Source organism: Oncorhynchus gorbuscha, unplaced genomic scaffold, assembly GCF_021184085.1.
Source record: "Oncorhynchus gorbuscha isolate QuinsamMale2020 ecotype Even-year unplaced genomic scaffold, OgorEven_v1.0 Un_scaffold_1563, whole genome shotgun sequence".
NCBI classification, from domain to species: domain Eukaryota; kingdom Metazoa; phylum Chordata; class Actinopteri; order Salmoniformes; family Salmonidae; genus Oncorhynchus; species Oncorhynchus gorbuscha.
Window position 1 is genome coordinate 62,501 of NW_025746302.1, and position 19,068 is coordinate 81,568.

Consider the following 19,068-nt stretch of genomic DNA (forward strand, 5'->3'; position numbering starts at 1 on the left):
GAACTACGTAGACACCAGGATAAAACACTGTCTAGAACTACAGAACTACGTAGACACCAGGATAAAACACTGTCTAGAACTACGTAGACACCAGGATAAAACACTGTCTAGAACTACGTAGACACCAGGATAAAACACTGTCTAGAACTACGTAGACACCAGGATAAAACACTGTCTAGAACTACAGGACTACGTAGACACCAGGATAAAACACTGTCTAGAACTACATAGACACCAGGATAAAACACTGTCTAGAACTACGTAGACACCAGGATAAAACACTGTCTAGAACTACAGGACTACGTAGACACCAGGATAAAACACTGTCTAGAACTACGTAGACACCAGGATAAAACACTGTCTAGAACTACAGAACTACGTAGACACCAGGATAAAACACTGTCTAGAACTACAGAACTACGTAGACACCAGGATAAAACACTGTCTAGAACTACATAGACACCAGGATAAAACACTGTCTAGAACTACAGAACTACGTAGACACCAGGATAAAACACTGTCTAGAACTACAGAACTACGTAGACACCAGGATAAAACACTGTCTAGAACTACAGAACTACATAGACACCAGGATAAAACACTGTCTAGAACTACGTAGACACCAGGATAAAACACTGTCTAGAACTACGTAGACACCAGGATAAAACACTGTCTAGAACTACGTAGACACCAGGATAAAACACTGTCTAGAACTACGTAGACACCAGGATAAAACACTGTCTAGAACTACGTAGACACCAGGATAAAACACTGTCTAGAACTACAGAACTACGTAGACACCAGGATAAAACACTGTCTAGAACTACAGGACTACGTAGACACCAGGATAAAACACTGTCTAGAACTACAGAACTACGTAGACACCAGGATAAAACACTGTCTAGAACTACGTAGACACCAGGATAAAACACTGTCTAGAACTACGTAGACACCAGGATAAAACACTGTCTAGAACTACAGAACTACGTAGACACCAGGATAAAACACTGTCTAGAACTACAGAACTACATAGACACCAGGATAAAACACTGTCTAGAACTACGTAGACACCAGGATAAAACACTGTCTAGAACTACGTAGACACCAGGATAAAACACTGTCTAGAACTACGTAGACACCAGGATAAAACACTGTCTAGAACTACGTAGACACCAGGATAAAACACTGTCTAGAACTACGTAGACACCAGGATAAAACACTGTCTAGAACTACGTAGACACCAGGATAAAACACTGTCTAGAACTACGTAGACACCAGGATAAAACACTGTCTAGAACTACAGAACTACGTAGACACCAGGATAAACACTGTCTAGAACTACGTAGACACCAGGATAAAACACTGTCTAGAACTACGTAGACACCAGGATAAAACACTGTCTAGAACTACAGGACTACGTAGACACCAGGATAAAACACTGTCTAGAACTAGACACCAGGATAAAACACTGTCTAGAACTACGTAGACACCAGGATAAAACACTGTCTAGAACTACGTAGACACCAGGATAAAACACTGTCTAGAACTACGTAGACACCAGGATAAAACACTGTCTAGAACTACGTAGACACCAGGATAAAACACTGTCTAGAACTACAGAACTACGATAAAACACTGTCTAGACACCAGGATAAAACACTGTCTAGAACTACAGAACTACGTAGACACCAGGATAAACACTGTCTAGAACTACAGGACTACGTAGACACCAGGATAAAACACTGTCTAGAACTACGTAGACACCAGGATAAAACACTGTCTAGAACTACGTAGACACCAGGATAAAACACTGTCTAGAACTACGTAGACACCAGGATAAAACACTGTCTAGAACTACGTAGACACCAGGATAAAACACTGTCTAGAACTACGTAGACACCAGGATAAAACACTGTCTAGAACTACGTAGACACCAGGATAAAACACTGTCTAGAACTACAGAACTACGTAGACACCAGGATAAACACTGTCTAGAACTACAGGACTACGTAGACACCAGGATAAAACACTGTCTAGAACTACGTAGACACCAGGATAAAACACTGTCTAGAACTACGTAGACACCAGGATAAAACACTGTCTAGAACTACGTAGACACCAGGACAAAACACTGTCTAGAACTACAGAACTACGTAGACACCAGGATAAAACACTGTCTAGAACTACAGAACTACGTAGACACCAGGATAAACACTGTCTAGAACTACAGGACTACGTAGACACCAGGATAAAACACTGTCTAGAACTACGTAGACACCAGGATAAAACACTGTCTAGAACTACGTAGACACCAGGATAAAACACTGTCTAGAACTACGTAGACACCAGGATAAAACACTGTCTAGAACTACGTAGACACCAGGATAAAACACTGTCTAGAACTACGTAGACACCAGGATAAAACACTGTCTAGAACTACGTAGACACCAGGATAAAACACTGTCTAGAACTACAGAACTACGTAGACACCAGGATAAAACACTGTCTAGAACTACAGGACTACGTAGACACCAGGATAAAATACTGTCTAGAACTACGTAGACACCAGGATAAAACACTGTCTAGAACTACGTAGACACCAGGATAAAACACTGTCTAGAACTACGTAGACACCAGGATAAAACACTGTCTAGAACTACGTAGACACCAGGATAAAACACTGTCTAGAACTACGTAGACACCAGGATAAAACACTGTCTAGAACTACAGGACTACGTAGACACCAGGATAAAACACTGTCTAGAACTACGTAGACACCAGGATAAAACACTGTCTAGAACTACGTAGACACCAGGATAAAACACTGTCTAGAACTACGTAGACACCAGGATAAAACACTGTCTAGAACTACGTAGACACCAGGATAAAACACTGTCTAGAACTACGTAGACACCAGGATAAAACACTGTCTAGAACTACGTAGACACCAGGATAAAACACTGTCTAGAACTACAGAACTACGTAGACACCAGGATAAAACACTGTCTAGAACTACAGAACTACGTAGACACCAGGATAAACACTGTCTAGAACTACAGGACTACGTAGACACCAGGATAAAACACTGTCTAGAACTACGTAGACACCAGGATAAAACACTGTCTAGAACTACGTAGACACCAGGATAAAACACTGTCGTAGACACCAGAACTACGTAGACACCAGGATAAAACACTGTCTAGAACTACGTAGACACCAGGATAAAACACTGTCTAGAACTACGTAGACACCAGGATAAAACACTGTCTAGAACTACGTAGACACCAGGATAAAACACTGTCTAGAACTACAGAACTACGTAGACACCAGGATAAACACTGTCTAGAACTACAGGACTACGTAGACACCAGGATAAAACACTGTCTAGAACTACGTAGACACCAGGATAAAACACTGTCTAGAACTACGTAGACACCAGGATAAAACACTGTCTAGAACTACGTAGACACCAGGACAAAACACTGTCTAGAACTACAGAACTACGTAGACACCAGGATAAAACACTGTCTAGAACTACAGAACTACGTAGACACCAGGATAAACACTGTCTAGAACTACAGGACTACGTAGACACCAGGATAAAACACTGTCTAGAACTACGTAGACACCAGGATAAAACACTGTCTAGAACTACGTAGACACCAGGATAAAACACTGTCTAGAACTACGTAGACACCAGGATAAAACACTGTCTAGAACTACGTAGACACCAGGATAAAACACTGTCTAGAACTACGTAGACACCAGGATAAAACACTGTCTAGAACTACGTAGACACCAGGATAAAACACTGTCTAGAACTACAGAACTACGTAGACACCAGGATAAAACACTGTCTAGAACTACAGGACTACGTAGACACCAGGATAAAATACTGTCTAGAACTACGTAGACACCAGGATAAAACACTGTCTAGAACTACGTAGACACCAGGATAAAACACTGTCTAGAACTACAGAACTACGTAGACACCAGGATAAAACACTGTCTAGAACTACAGAACTACGTAGACACCAGGATAAAACACTGTCTAGAACTACGTAGACACCAGGATAAAACACTGTCTAGAACTACAGGACTACGTAGACACCAGGATAAAACACTGTCTAGAACTACAGAACTACGTAGACACCAGGATAAAACACTGTCTAGAACTACAGGACTACGTAGACACCAGGATAAAATACTGTCTAGAACTACGTAGACACCAGGATAAAACACAGTCTAGAACTACGTAGACACCAGGATAAAACACTGTCTAGAACTACAGAACTACGTAGACACCAGGATAAAACACTGTCTAGAACTACGTAGACACCAGGATAAAACACTGTCTAGAACTACGTAGACACCAGGATAAACACTGTCTAGAACTACAGGACTACGTAGACACCAGGATAAAACACTGTCTAGAACTACAGGACTACGTAGACACCAGGATAAAACACTGTCTAGAACTACAGAACTACGTAGACACCAGGATAAAACACTGTCTAGAACTACGTAGACACCAGGATAAAACACTGTCTAGAACTACAGAACTACGTAGACACCAGGATAAAACACTGTCTAGAACTACAGAACTACGTAGACACCAGGATAAACACTGTCTAGAACTACAGAACTACATAGACACCAGGATAAAACACTGTCTAGAACTACGTAGACACCAGGATAAAACACTGTCTAGAACTACAGAACTACGTAGACACCAGGATAAAACACTGTCTAGAACTACGTAGACACCAGGATAAAACACTGTCTAGAACTACAGGACTACGTAGACACCAGGTCACCCCCTGGACAGGACACTAGTCTGTCTCCTGTTTCTGTAGTGAGACAGCTTGATGTACAGGACACCCCCTGGACAGGACACTAGTCTGTCTCCTGTTTCTGTAGTGAGACAGCTTGATGTACAGGACACCCCCTGGACAGGACACTAGTCTGTCTCCTGTTTCTGTAGTGAGACAGCTTGATGTACAGGACACTAGTCTGTCTCCTGTTTCTATAGTGAGACAGCTTAATGTACAGGACACCCCTGGACAGGACACCCCCTGGACAGGACACTAGACTATCTCCTGTTTCTGTAGAGAGACAGCTTGATGTACCAGGACACCCCCTGGACAGGACACTAGTCTGTCTCCTGTTTCTGTAGAGAGACAGCTTGATGTACAGGACACCCCCTGGACAGGACACCCCCTGGACAGGACACTAGTCTGTCTCCTGTTTCTGTAGTGAGACAGCTTGATGTACCAGGACACCGCCTGGACAGGACACTAGTCTGTCTCCTGTTTCTGTAGTGAGACAGCTTGATGTACAGGACACCCCCTGGACAGGACACTAGTCTGTCTCCTGTTTCTGTAGAGAGACAGCTTGATGTACAGGACACTAGTCTGTCTCCTGTAGTGAGACAGCTTGATGTACAGGACACCCCCTGGACAGGACACTAGTCTATCTCCTGTTTCTGTAGTGAGACAGCTTGATGTACCAGGACACCCCCTGGACAGGACACTAGTCTATCTCCTGTTTCTGTAGTGAGACAGCTTGATGTACCAGGACACCCCCTGGACAGGACACTAGTCTATCTCCTGTAGAGAGACAGCTTGATGTTCCAGGACACCCCCTGGAGGGGACACTAGTCTGTCTCCTGTAGTGAGACAGCTTGATGTACAGGACACACCCTGGACAGGACACTAGTCTATCTCCTGTAGTGAGACAGCTTGATGTACAGGACACCCCCTGGACAGGACACTAGTCTGTCTCCTGTAGTGAGACAGCTTGATGTACCAGGACACCCCCTGGACAGGACACTAGTCTGTCTCCTGTAGAGAGACAGCTTGATGTACCGGGACACTAGTCTATCTCCTGTTTCTGTAGAGAGACAGCTTGATGTACAGGACACCCCCTGGACAGGACACTAGTCTATCTCCTGTTTCTGTAGAGAGACAGCTTGATGTACAGGACACCCCCTGGACAGGACACTAGTCTGTCTCCTGTTTCTGTAGAGAGACAGCTTGCTGTACCGGGACACTAGTCTATCTCCTGTTTCTGTAGTGAGACAGCTTGATGTACAGGACACCCCCTGGACAGGACACTAGTCTGTCTCCTGTTTCTGTAGTGAGACAGCTTGATGTACAGGACACCCCCTGGACAGGACACCCCCTGGACAGGACACTAGTCTATCACAGCAGGCCCCCTGGGTGTGAGGGCCCTACGTAGACACCAGGACACCCCCTGGACAGGACACTAGTCTATCACAGCAGGCCCCCTGGGTGTGAGGGCCCCCTGGACAGGACACTAGTCAATCACAGCAGACCCCCTGGGTGTGAGGGCCCCCTGGACAGGACACCCCCTGGACAGGACACTAATCTATCGCAGCAGGCCCCCTGGGTGTGAGGGCCCCCTGGACAGGACACTAGTCTATCACAGCAGGCCCCCTGGGTGTGAGGGCCCCCTGGACAGGACACTAGTCTATCACAGCAGACCCCCTGGGTGTGAGGACCCCCTGGGTGTGAGGGCCCCCTGGGTGTGAGGGCCCCCTGGGTGTGAGGGCCCCCTGGGTGTGAGGGCCCCCTGGGTGTGAGGACCCCCTGGGTGTGAGGGCCCCCTGGGTGTGAGGGCCCCCTGGGTGTGAGGGCCTCCTGGGTGTGAGGGCCCCCTGGGTGTGAGGGCCCCCTGGGTGTGAGGACCCCCTGGGTGTGAGGGCCCCCTGGGTGTGAGGGCCCCCTGGGTGTGAGGGCCCCCTGGGTGTGAGGGCCCCCTGGGTGTGAGGACCCCCTGGGTGTGAGGACCCCCTGGGTGTGAGGGCCCCCTGGGTGTGAGGACCCCCTGGGTGTGAGGGCCCCCTGGGTGTGAGGGCCCCCTGGGTGTGAGGACCCCCTGGGTGTGAGGGCCCCCTGGGTGTGAGGGCCCCCTGGGTGTGAGGGCCCCCTGGGTGTGAGGACCCCCTGGGTGTGAGGGCCCCCTGGGTGTGAGGACCCTACTAAATTATCAGATATTTCCTTCAGTCATCATGAAGGCCTACCTAAAGGGAAGTTGGTAAAGGAGCCCATGTGGTTGGGCTCCTTCTGCAGCTCAGATGCATTCTGGGGCATGTAGTTGTCCATGTAGGACTTGAGGGGCTGGTGGGCGGGGTTCTGCTTCAAGAGGGAGTGGTCGAGGTGTTGCGGAGGCTGCATCATCGACTGGGACGAACCAATAGGACGGCCCTGCACACAGAGAAGGGAGGGGTTAGATGGAGGCACAGACAGTTAGTCTGTACTATGGACTAGTATCGGAAAATAACCAACAGAGACACAGACAGACAGACAACACCGAGAGACAGACAACACCGAGACAGAGAGACAGACAACACCGAGACAGAGAGACAGACAACACCGAGAGACAGACAACACCGAGACAGAGAGACAGACAACACCGAGACAGAGAGACAGACAACACCGAGACAGGCAGAGACAGTTAGTCTGTACTATGGACTAGTATCGGAAAATAACCAACAGAGACACAGACAGACAGACAACACCGAGAGACAGACAACACCGAGAGACAGACAACACCGAGAGACAGACAACACCGAGAGACAGACAACACCGAGACAGAGAGACAGAGAGACAGAGACAGAGAGACAGAGAGACAGACAACACCGAGACAGGCAGAGACAGACAGACAGGCAGAGACAGTTAGTCTGTACTATGGACTAGTATCGGAAAATAACCAACAGAGACACAGACAGACAGACAGAGACAGAGATACAGACAACACCGAGAGACAGACAACACCGAGACAGGCAGAGACAGACAGACAGACAGACAACACCGAGACAGACAGACAGACAGACAGACAGACAGACAGACAGACAGACAGACAGACAGACAGACAGACAGACAGACAGACAGACAAACAGAACCGAGAGACAGACAAGACAGAACCAAGAGACAGACAAGACAGAACCGAGAGACAGACAACACCGAGACAGAGAGACAGACAGACAGAGAGACAGACAGACAGAGAGACAGACAGACAGAGAGACAGACAGACAGAGAGACAGACAGACAGACAGAGACAGACAGAGACAGACAGACAGAGACAGACAGACAGAGACAGACAGACAGACACAGACAGACAGACACAGACAGACAGAAACAGGCAGACAGAGACAGACAGAGACAGACAGACACAGACAGACAGAGACAGGCAGACAGAAACAGACAGACAGAGACAGGCAGACAGACAGAGACAGGCAGACAGACAGACAGAGCCAGTATGTACCTGCTGGTCCTGCTGGCGTCCCACAGGCATGGGTCTGTGACTCTGCTGCTGTCCAACAGGCATCTGTCTCTGACTCTGCTGCTGAGACTGCTGGAGGAGGAGACGCTGTGGAGACAAACGGCAGGAATTACACTAGATGTCAGATCTGAGTTAGCTGACATCAGGGTTAAGAGGTGTGTGTTAACCTGTGTATGACAGTGTGTGTGTGTGTGCTAACCTGTAACTGGTTAAGCTGGTTGAGTTGAGACAGCTGGTTGAGTTGAGACAGCTGGTTGAGGACAGCTACTTGCTGTGGACCAAACAGGTTCAGACCTCCTGCACTGGGAGGGTACTTCAGGAGAGAGGGAGGGACCTGAAACACAGTCACATCAACTAGATTAGTAGAACAGTCAGACCTCCTGCACTGGGATGAGTAGAACAGAGTCAGACCTCCTGCACTGGGAGGACAACTAGATGAGTAGAACAGAGTCAGACCTCCTGCACTGGGAGGACAGCTAGATGAGTAGAACAGAGTCAGGCCTCCTGCACTGGGAGGACAGCTAGATTAGTAGAACAGAGTCAGACCTCCTGCACTGGGAGGACAGCTAGATTAGTAGAACAGAGTCAGACCTCCTGCACTGGGAGGACAGCTAGATTAGTAGAACAGAGTCAGACCTCCTGCACTGGGAGGACAGCTAGATGAGTAGAACAGAGTCAGACCTCCTGCACTGGGAGGACAGCTAGATGAGTAGAACAGAGTCAGACCTCCTGCACTGGGAGGACAACTAGATGAGTAGAACAGAGTCAGACCTCCTGCACTGGATGAGTAGAACAGAGTCAGACCTCCTGCACTGGGAGGACAACTAGATGAGTAGAACAGAGTCAGGCCTCCTGCACTGAGAGGACAACTAGATGAGTAGAACAGAGTCAGGCCTCCTGCACTGGGAGGACAACTAGATGAGTAGAACAGAGTCAGACCTCCTGCACTGGGAGGACAACTAGATGAGTAGAACAGAGTCAGACCTCCTGCACTGGATGAGTAGAACAGAGTCAGACCTCCTGCACTGGGAGGACAACTAGATGAGTAGAACAGAGTCAGACCTCCTGCACTGGATGAGTAGAACAGAGTCAGACCTCTAGATACTTCAGTAGAGATGTCAATAGTAAGGCAATGGGGAGAATATTATTGGACCTTCAGGAGGTTGAACATCCCCTTTAAAGGGACCTCCCGGTCAACGTCCCCCTCAAAGGGGCCCCCCGGTCAACGTCCCCCTCAAAGGGACCTCCCGGTCAACGTCCCCCTCAAAGGGACCCCCCGGTCAACGTCCCCCTCAAAGGGACCCCCCGGTCAACGTCCCCTCAAAGGGACCCCGGTTAACGTCCCCCTCAAAGGGACCCCCGGTTAACGTCCCCCTCAAAGGGACCCCGGTTAACGTCCCCCTCAAAGGGACCTCCCGGTTAACGTCCCCCTCAAAGGGACCTCCCGGTTAACGTCCCCCTCAAAGGGACCTCCCGGTTAACGTCCCCCTCAAAGGGACCTCCCGGTTAACGTCCCCCTCAAAGGGACCTCCCGGTTAACGTCCCCCTCAAAGGGACCTCCCGGTTAACATCCCCCTCAAAGGGACCTCCCGGTTAACGCCCCTCAAAGGGACCTCCCGGTTAACATCCCCCTCAAAGGGACCTCCCGGTTAACATCCCCCTCAAAGGGACCTCCCGGTTAACATCCCCCTTAAAGGGACCTCCCGGTTAACATCCCCTTTAAAGGGACCTCCCGGTTAACATCCCCTTTAAAGGGACCTCCCGGTTAACATCCCCTTTAAAGGGACAGTCTGGTTAACACCCCCCTTAAAGGGACAGTCTGGTTAACATCCCCTTTAAAGGGACAGTCTGGTTAACATCCCCTTTAAAGGGACAGTCTGGTTAACATCCCCTTTAAAGGGACAGTCTGGTTAACATCCCCTTTAAAGGGACAGTCTGGTTAACATCCCCTTTAAAGGGACAGTCTGGTTAACATCCCCTTTAAAGGGACAGTCTGGTTAACATCCCCTTTAAAGGGACCTCCCGGTTAACATCCCCTTTAAAGGGACAGTCTGGTTAACATCCCCTTTAAAGGGACAGTCTGGTTAACATCCCCTTTAAAGGGACAGTCTGGTTAACATCCCCTTTAAAGGGACAGTCTGGTTAACATCCCCTTTAAAGGGACAGTCTGGTTAACATCCCCTTTAAAGGGACCTCCCGGTTAACATCCCCTTTAAAGGGACAGTCTGGTTAACATCCCCTTTAAAGGGACAGTCTGGTTAACATCCCCTTTAAAGGGACAGTCTGGTTAACATCCCCTTTAAAGGGACAGTCTGGTTAACATCCCCTTTAAAGGGACAGTCTGGTTAACATCCTTAGATGATCACACCAGGTAGTTCATCGGTGGCCACATATATTGTGTGTGTGTGTGTGTGTGTGTGTGTGTGTGTGTGCGTGCGTGCGTGCGCGTACCTGAGAGGACAGGACGGGTGGAGGCACTTGGTTACGGAGATTGTTCTGGGCTGAGTTGAGGGGAGCGTTATGAGATGGTACTGCACTGCTGCCATACATGGAGTTTACATTCTGTAACTAACACACACACACACACACACACACACACACACACACACACACACACACACACACACACACACACACACACACACACACACACACACACACACACACACACACACACACACACACACACACACACACACACACACACGTTAAGAGGACTGAAACACACAAGACACACACACTAAATTCAAGAGCAGCGTAACCACTCACCTGCCTACCAGCCTCAGAGACAGAGGGGGTTGGAGCCTGCCCTGAGCAGAGAGAGGGGATAGGCTGAGCAGAGTGGGAGGGGGAAAAGCTCATGCCGTGATTGGAGGAGAGCTCCTCCGAGGCGGAGCGATCATAAGCAGAGAGCGGTAGGGAGAGCTGCAGAGGCAAGGACAGACGGACAGATGAGGGAGGAGAGAAGGCCCCAGAGGATGGAGGGAGGAAGAGAGAGGGAGGAGAGAAGGCCCCAGAGGATGGAGGGAGGAAGAGAGAGGAGGGAGAGAAGGTCCCAGAGGATGGAGGGAGGTAGAGAGAGGGAGGAGAGAAGGCCCCAGAGGACGAAGGGAGGTAGAGAGAGGGAGGAGAGAAGGCCCCAGAGGATGGAGGGAGGAAGAGAGAGGGAGGAGAGAAGGCCCCAGAGGATGGAGGGAGGAAGAGAGAGGAGGGAGAGAAGGTCCCAGAGGATGGAGGAAGGTAGAGAGAGGGAGGAGAGAAGGCCCCAGAGGACGAAGGGAGGTAGAGAGAGGGAGGAGAGAAGGCCCCAGAGGACGGAGGGAGGTAGAGAGAGGGAGGAGAGAAGGCCCCAGAGGATGGAGGGAGGGAGGAGAGAAGGCCCCAGAGGATGGAGGGAGGAAGAGAGGGAGGAGAGAAGGTCCCAGAGGACGGAGGGAGGTAGAGAGAGGGAGGAGAGAAGGCCCCAGAGGACGGAGGGAGGTAGAGAGAGGGAGGAGAGAAGGCCCCAGAGGATGGAGGGAGGGAGGAGAGAAGGACCCAGAGGATGGAGGGAGGGAGGAGAGAAGGCCCCAGAGAATGGAGGGAGGAAGAGAGGGAGGAAGAGAGGGAGGAGAGAAGGTCCCAGAGGACGGAGGGAGGTGAAGAGAGGGAGGAGAGAAGGTCCCAGAGGACGGAGGGAGGTAGAGAGAGGGAGGAGAGAAGGCCCCAGAGGACGGAGGGAGGTAGAGGGAGGGAGGAGAGAAGGCCCCAGAGGATGGAGGGAGGGAGGAGAGAAGGCCCCAGAGGATGGAGGGAGGAAGAGAGGGAGGAGAGAAGGCCCAAGAGGACGGAGGGAGGTAGAGAAGAGGGAGGAGAGAAGGCCCAAGAGGACGGAGGGAGGTAGAGAGAGGGAGGAGAGAAGGCCCCAGAGGACGGAGGGAGGTAGAGAGAGGGAGGAGAGAAGGCAGAGAGAGGGAGGAGAGAAGGTCCCAGAGGATGGAGGGAGGTAGAGAGAGGGAGGAGAGAAGGCCCCAGAGGATGGAGGGAGGTAGAGAGAGGGAGGAGAGAAGGCCCCAGAGGATGGAGGGATGGAGGAGAGAAGGTCCCAGAGGATGGAGGGAGGAAGAGAGAGGGAGGAGAGAAGGCCCCAGAGGATGGAGGGAGGAAGAGAGAGGGAGGAGAGAAGGCCCCAGAGGATGGAGGGAGGAAGAGAGAGGGAGGAGAGAAGGCCCCAGAGGATGGAGGGAGGAAGAGAGAGGGAGGAGAGAAGGCCCCAGAGGATGGAGGGAGGAAGAGAGGGAGGAGAGAAGGCCCCAGAGGATGGAGGGAGGAAGAGAGAGGGAGGAGAGAAGGCCCCAGAGGATGGAGGGAGGAAGAGAGAGGGAGGAGAGAAGGCCCCAGAGGATGGAGGGAGGAAGAGAGAGGGAGGAGAGAAGGCCCCAGAGGATGGAGGGAGGAAGAGAGAGGGAGGAGAGAAGGCCCCAGAGGATGGAGGGAGGTAGAGAGAGGGAGGAGAGAAGGCCCCAGAGGATGGAGGGAGGTAGAGAGAGGGAGGAGAGAAGGCCCCAGAGGATGGAGGGAGGTAGAGAGAGGGAGGAGAGAAGGCTCCAGAGGATGGAGGGAGGGAGGAGAGAAGGCCCCAGAGGATGGAGGGAGGAAGAGAGGGAGGAGAGAAGGCCCCAGAGGACGGAGGGAGGTAGAGAGAGGGAGGAGAGAAGGCCCCAGAGGATGGAGGGAGGGAGGAGAGAAGGCCCCAGAGGACGGAGGGAGGTAGAGAGAGGGAGGAGAGAAGGCCCCAGAGGACGGAGGGAGGTAGAGAGAGGGAGGAGAGAAGGCCCCAGAGGACGGAGGGAGGTAGAGAGAGGGAGGAGAGAAGGCCCCAGAGGACGGAGGGAGGTAGAGAGAGGGAGGAGAGAAGGCCCCAGAGGATGGAGGGATGGAGGAGAGAAGGCCCCAGAGGATGGAGGGATGGAGGAGAGAAGGCCCCAGAGGATGGAGGGAGGAAGAGAGGGAGGAGAGAAGGCCCCAGAGGATGGAGGGAGGAAGAGAGAGGGAGGAGAGAAGGCCCCAGAGGATGGAGGGAGGAAGAGAGAGGGAGGAGAGAAGGCCCCAGAGGATGGAGGGAGGAAGAGAGGGAGGAGAGAAGGTCCCAGAGGACGGAGGGAGGTAGAGAGAGGGAGGAGAGAAGGCCCCAGAGGACGGAGGGAGGTAGAGAGAGGGAGGAGAGAAGGCCCCAGAGGACGGAGGGAGGTAGAGGGAGGGAGGAGAGAAGGCCCCAGAGGATGGAGGGAGGGAGGAGAGAAGGCCCCAGAGAATGGAGGGAGGAAGAGAGGGAGGAGAGAAGGTCCCAGAGGACGGAGGGAGGTGAAGAGAGGGAGGAGAGAAGGTCCCAGAGGACGGAGGGAGGTAGAGAGAGGGAGGAGAGAAGGCCCCAGAGGACGGAGGGAGGTAGAGGGAGGGAGGAGAGAAGGCCCCAGAGGATGGAGGGAGGGAGGAGAGAAGGCCCCAGAGGATGGAGGGAGGAAGAGAGGGAGGAGAGAAGGCCCCAGAGGATGGAGGGAGGAAGAGAGGGAGGAGAGAAGGCCCCAGAGGATGGAGGGAGGTAGAGAAGAGGGAGGAGAGAAGGCCCAAGAGGACGGAGGGAGGTAGAGAGAGGGAGGAGAGAAGGCCCCAAAGGACGGAGGGAGGTAGAGAGAGGGAGGAGAGAAGGCCCCAGAGGACGGAGGGAGGTAGAGAGAGGGAGGAGAGAAGGCCCCAGAGGACGGAGGGAGGTAGAGAGAGGGAGGAGAGAAGGCCCCAGAGGATGGAGGGAGGGAGGAGAGAAGGCCCCAGAGGATGGAGGGAGGGAGGAGAGAAGGTCCCAGAGGACGGAGGGAGGTAGAGAGAGGGAGGAGAGAAGGCCCCAGAGGACGGAGGGAGGTAGAGAGAGGGAGGAGAGAAGGCCCAGAGGACGGAGGGAGGTAGAGAGAGGGAGGAGAGAAGGCCCCAGAGGACGGAGGGAGGTAGAGAGAGGGAGGAGAGAAGGCCCCAGAGGACGGAGGGAGGTAGAGAGAGGGAGGAGAGAAGGCCCCAGAGGACGGAGGGAGGGAGGAGAGAAGGCCCCAGAGGACGGAGGGAGGGAGGAGAGAGGGAGGAGAGAAGGCCCCAGAGGATGGAGGGAGGAAGAGAGAGGGAGGAGAGAAGGCCCCAGAGGATGGAGGGAGGAAGAGAGAGGGAGGAGAGAAGGCCCCAGAGGATGGAGGGAGGAAGAGAGAGGGAGGAGAGAAGGTCCCAGAGGATGGAGGGAGGAAGAGAGAGGGAGGAGAGAAGGCCCCAGAGGATGGAGGGAGGAAGAGAGAGGGAGGAGAGAAGGCCCCAGAGGATGGAGGGAGGAAGAGAGAGGGAGGAGAGAAGGCCCCAGAGGATGGAGGGAGGAAGAGAGAGGGAGGAGAGAAGGCCCCAGAGGATGGAGGGAGGTAGAGAGAGGGAGGAGAGAAGGCCCCAGAGGATGGAGGGAGGTAGAGAGAGGGAGGAGAGAAGGCCCCAGAGGATGGAGGGAGGTAGAGAGAGGGAGGAAAGAAGGCCCCAGAGGATGGAGGGAGGTAGAGAGAGGGAGGAGAGAAGGCAGAGAGAGGGAGGAGAGAAGGCCCCAGAGGATGGAGGGAGGTAGAGAGAGGGAGGAGAGAAGGCCCCAGAGGATGGAGGGAGGAAGAGAGAGGGAGGAGAGAAGGCCCCAGAGGATGGAGGGAGGAAGAGAGGGAGGAGAGAAGGTCCCAGAGGACGGAGGGAGGTAGAGAGAGGGAGGAGAGAAGGCCCCAGAGGACGGAGGGAGGTAGAGAGAGGGAGGAGAGAAGGCCCCAGAGGACGGAGGGAGGTAGAGGGAGGGAGGAGAGAAGGCCCCAGAGGATGGAGGGAGGGAGGAGAGAAGGCCCCAGAGAATGGAGGGAGGAAGAGAGGGAGGAGAGAAGGTCCCAGAGGACGGAGGGAGGTGAAGAGAGGGAGGAGAGAAGGCCCCAGAGGACGGAGGGAGGTAGAGGGAGGGAGGAGAGAAGGCCCCAGAGGATGGAGGGAGGGAGGAGAGAAGGCCCCAGAGAATGGAGGGAGGAAGAGAGGGAGGAGAGAAGGTCCCAGAGGACGGAGGGAGGTGAAGAGAGGGAGGAGAGAAGGTCCCAGAGGACGGAGGGAGGTAGAGAGAGGGAGGAGAGAAGGCCCCAGAGGATGGAGGGAGGAAGAGAGGGAGGAGAGAAGGTCCCAGAGGACGGAGGGAGGTAGAGAGAGGGAGGAGAGAAGGCCCCAGAGGACGGAGGGAGGTAGAGAGAGGGAGGAGAGAAGGCCCCAGAGGACGGAGGGAGGAAGAGAGGGAGGAGAGAAGGCCCCAGAGGATGGAGGGAGGAAGAGAGAGGGAGGAGAGAAGGCCCCAGAGGATGGAGGGAGGAAGAGAGGGAGGAGAGAAGGTCCCAGAGGACGGAGGGAGGTAGAGAGAGGGAGGAGAGAAGGCCCCAGAGGACGGAGGGAGGTAGAGAGAGGGAGGAGAGAAGGCCCCAGAGGACGGAGGGAGGTAGAGGGAGGGAGGAGAGAAGGCCCCAGAGGATGGAGGGAGGGAGGAGAGAAGGCCCCAGAGGATGGAGGGAGGGAGGAGAGAAGGCCCCAGAGAATGGAGGGAGGAAGAGAGGGAGGAGAGAAGGTCCCAGAGGACGGAGGGAGGTGAAGAGAGGGAGGAGAGAAGGTCCCAGAGGACGGAGGGAGGTAGAGAGAGGGAGGAGAGAAGGCCCCAGAGGACGGAGGGAGGTAGAGGGAGGGAGGAGAGAAGGCCCCAGAGGATGGAGGGAGGGAGGAGAGAAGGCCCCAGAGGATGGAGGGAGGAAGAGAGGGAGGAGAGAAGGCCCCAGAGGAAGGAGGGAGGTAGAGAAGAGGGAGGAGAGAAGGCCCAAGAGGATGGAGGGAGGTAGAGAGAGGGAGGAGAGAAGGCCCCAGAGGACGGAGGGAGGTAGAGAGAGGGAGGAGAGAAGGCCCCAGAGGACGGAGGGAGGTAGAGAGAGGGAGGCGAGAAGGCCCCAGAGGACGGAGGGAGGTAGAGAGAGGGAGGAGAGAAGGCCCCAGAGGATGGAGGGAGGGAGGAGAGAAGGCCCCAGAGGATGGAGGGAGGGAGGAGAGAAGGCCCCAGAGGATGGAGGGAGGGAGGAGAGAAGGCCCCAGAGGACGGAGGGAGGTAGAGAGAGGGAGGAGAGAAGGCCCCAGAGGACGGAGGGAGGTAGAGAGAGGGAGGAGAGAAGGCCCCAGAGGACGGAGGGAGGTAGAGAGAGGGAGGAGAGAAGGCCCCAGAGGACGGAGGGAGGTAGAGAGAGGGAGGAGAGAAGGCCCCAGAGGACGGAGGGAGGTAGAGAGAGGGAGGAGAGAAGGCCCCAGAGGACGGAGGGAGGTAGAGAGAGGGAGGAGAGAAGGCCCCAGAGGACGGCGGGAGGTAGAGAGGGAGGAGAGAAGGCCCCAGAGGACGGAGGGAGGTAGAGAGAGGGAGGAGAGAAGGCCCCAGAGGACGGAGGGAGGTAGAGAGAGGGAGGAGAGAAGGCCCCAGAGGACGGAGGGAGGTAGAGAGAGGGAGGAGAGAAGGCCCCAGAGGACGGAGGGAGGGAGGAGAGAAGGCCCCAGAGGATGGAGGGAGGGAGGAGAGAAGGCCCCAGAGGATGGAGGGAGGGAGGAGAGAAGGTCCCAGAGGACGGAGGGAGGTAGAGAGAGGGAGGAGAGAAGGCCCCAGAGGACGGAGGGAGGTAGAGAGAGGGAGGAGAGAAGGCCCCAGAGGACGGAGGGAGGTAGAGAGAGGGAGGAGAGAAGGCCCCAGAGGACGGAGGGAGGTAGAGAGAGGGAGGAGAGAAGGCCCCAGAGGACGGAGGGAGGTAGAGAGAGGGAGGAGAGAAGGCCCCAGAGGACGAGGGAGGTAGAGAGAGGGAGGAGAGAAGGCCCCAGAGGACGGAGGGAGGTAGAGAGAGGGAGGAGAGAAGGCCCCAGAGGATGGAGGGAGGGAGGAGAGAAGGCCCCAGAGGACGGAGGGAGGAAGAGAGAGGGAGGAGAGAAGGCCCCAGAGGACGGAGGGAGGTAGAGAGAGGGAGGAGAGAAGGCCCCAGAGGACGGAGGGAGGGAGGAGAGAAGGACCCAGAGGACGGAGGGAGGTAGAGAGAGGGAGGAGAGAAGGCCCCAGAGGACGGAGGGAGGTAGAGAGAGGGAGGAGAGAAGGCCCCAGAGGACGGAGGGAGGTAGAGAGAGGGAGGAGAGAAGGCCCCAGAGGACGGAGGGAGGTAGAGAGAGGGAGGAGAGAAGGCCCCAGAGGACGGAGGGAGGTAGAGAGAGGGAGGAGAGAAGGCCCCAGAGGACGGAGGGAGGTAGAGAGAGGGAGGAGAGAAGGCCCCAGAGGACGGAGGGAGGTAGAGAGAGGGAGGAGAGAAGGCCCCAGAGGACGGAGGGAGGTAGAGAGAGGGAGGAGAGAAGGCCCCAGAGGACGGAGGGAGGTAGAGAGAGGGAGGAGAGAAGGCCCCAGAGGACGGAGGGAGGTAGAGAGAGGGAGGAGAGAAGGCCCCAGAGGACGGAGGGAGGTAGAGAGAGGGAGGAGAGAAGGCCCCAGAGGACGGAGGGAGGTAGAGAGAGGGAGGAGAGAAGGCCCCAGAGGACGGAGGGAGGTAGAGAGAGGGAGGAGAGAAGGCCCCAGAGGACGGAGGGAGGTAGAGAGAGGGAGGAGAGAAGGCCCCAGAGGACGGAGGAGAAGGCCCCAGAGGAGAGGGAGGAGAGAGGGAGGAGAGGCCCCAGAGGATGGAGGGAGGTAGAGAGAGGGAGGAGAGAAGGCCCCAGAGGATGGAGGGAGGTAGAGAGAGGGAGGAAAGAAGGCCCCAGAGGATGGAGGGAGGTAGAGAGAGGGAGGAGAGAAGGCAGAGAGAGGGAGGAGAGAAGGCCCCAGAGGATGGAGGGAGGTAGAGAGAGGGAGGAGAGAAGGCCCCAGAGGATGGAGGGAGGAAGAGAGAGGGAGGAGAGAAGGCCCCAGAGGATGGAGGGAGGAAGAGAGGGAGGAGAGAAGGTCCCAGAGGACGGAGGGAGGTAGAGAGAGGGAGGAGAGAAGGCCCCAGAGGACGGAGGGAGGTAGAGAGAGGGAGGAGAGAAGGCCCCAGAGGACGGAGGGAGGTAGAGGGAGGGAGGAGAGAAGGCCCCAGAGGATGGAGGGAGGGAGGAGAGAAGGCCCCAGAGAATGGAGGGAGGAAGAGAGGGAGGAGAGAAGGTCCCAGAGGACGGAGGGAGGTGAAGAGAGGGAGGAGAGAAGGTCCCAGAGGACGGAGGGAGGTAGAGAGAGGGAGGAGAGAAGGCCCCAGAGGATGGAGGGAGGAAGAGAGGGAGGAGAGAAGGTCCCAGAGGACGGAGGGAGGTAGAGAGAGGGAGGAGAGAAGGCCCCAGAGGACGGAGGGAGGTAGAGAGAGGGAGGAGAGAAGGCCCCAGAGGACGGAGGGAGGAAGAGAGGGAGGAGAGAAGGCCCCAGAGGATGGAGGGAGGAAGAGAGAGGGAGGAGAGAAGGCCCCAGAGGATGGAGGGAGGAAGAGAGGGAGGAGAGAAGGTCCCAGAGGACGGAGGGAGGTAGAGAGAGGGAGGAGAGAAGGCCCCAGAGGACGGAGGGAGGTAGAGAGAGGGAGGAGAGAAGGCCCCAGAGGACGGAGGGAGGTAGAGGGAGGGAGGAGAGAAGGCCCCAGAGGATGGAGGGAGGGAGGAGAGAAGGCCCCAGAGAATGGAGGGAGGAAGAGAGGGAGGAGAGAAGGTCCCAGAGGACGGAGG

General features: G+C 54.6%; 1 protein-coding gene across 1 annotated transcript in view; it reads right to left on the minus strand.

The window, feature by feature from the left end:
• Nucleotides 1-19,068, minus strand: part of LOC124023245 (trinucleotide repeat-containing gene 6A protein-like) — a 66,050-nt gene that overhangs the window by 30,080 nt on the left and 16,902 nt on the right. Inside the window, 4 exon segments of the mRNA XM_046337781.1 lie at nt 7,046-7,229; nt 8,290-8,394; nt 8,507-8,641; nt 10,759-10,869. Coding sequence (XP_046193737.1) covers nt 7,046-7,229; nt 8,290-8,394; nt 8,507-8,641; nt 10,759-10,869 — 535 coding nt within the window.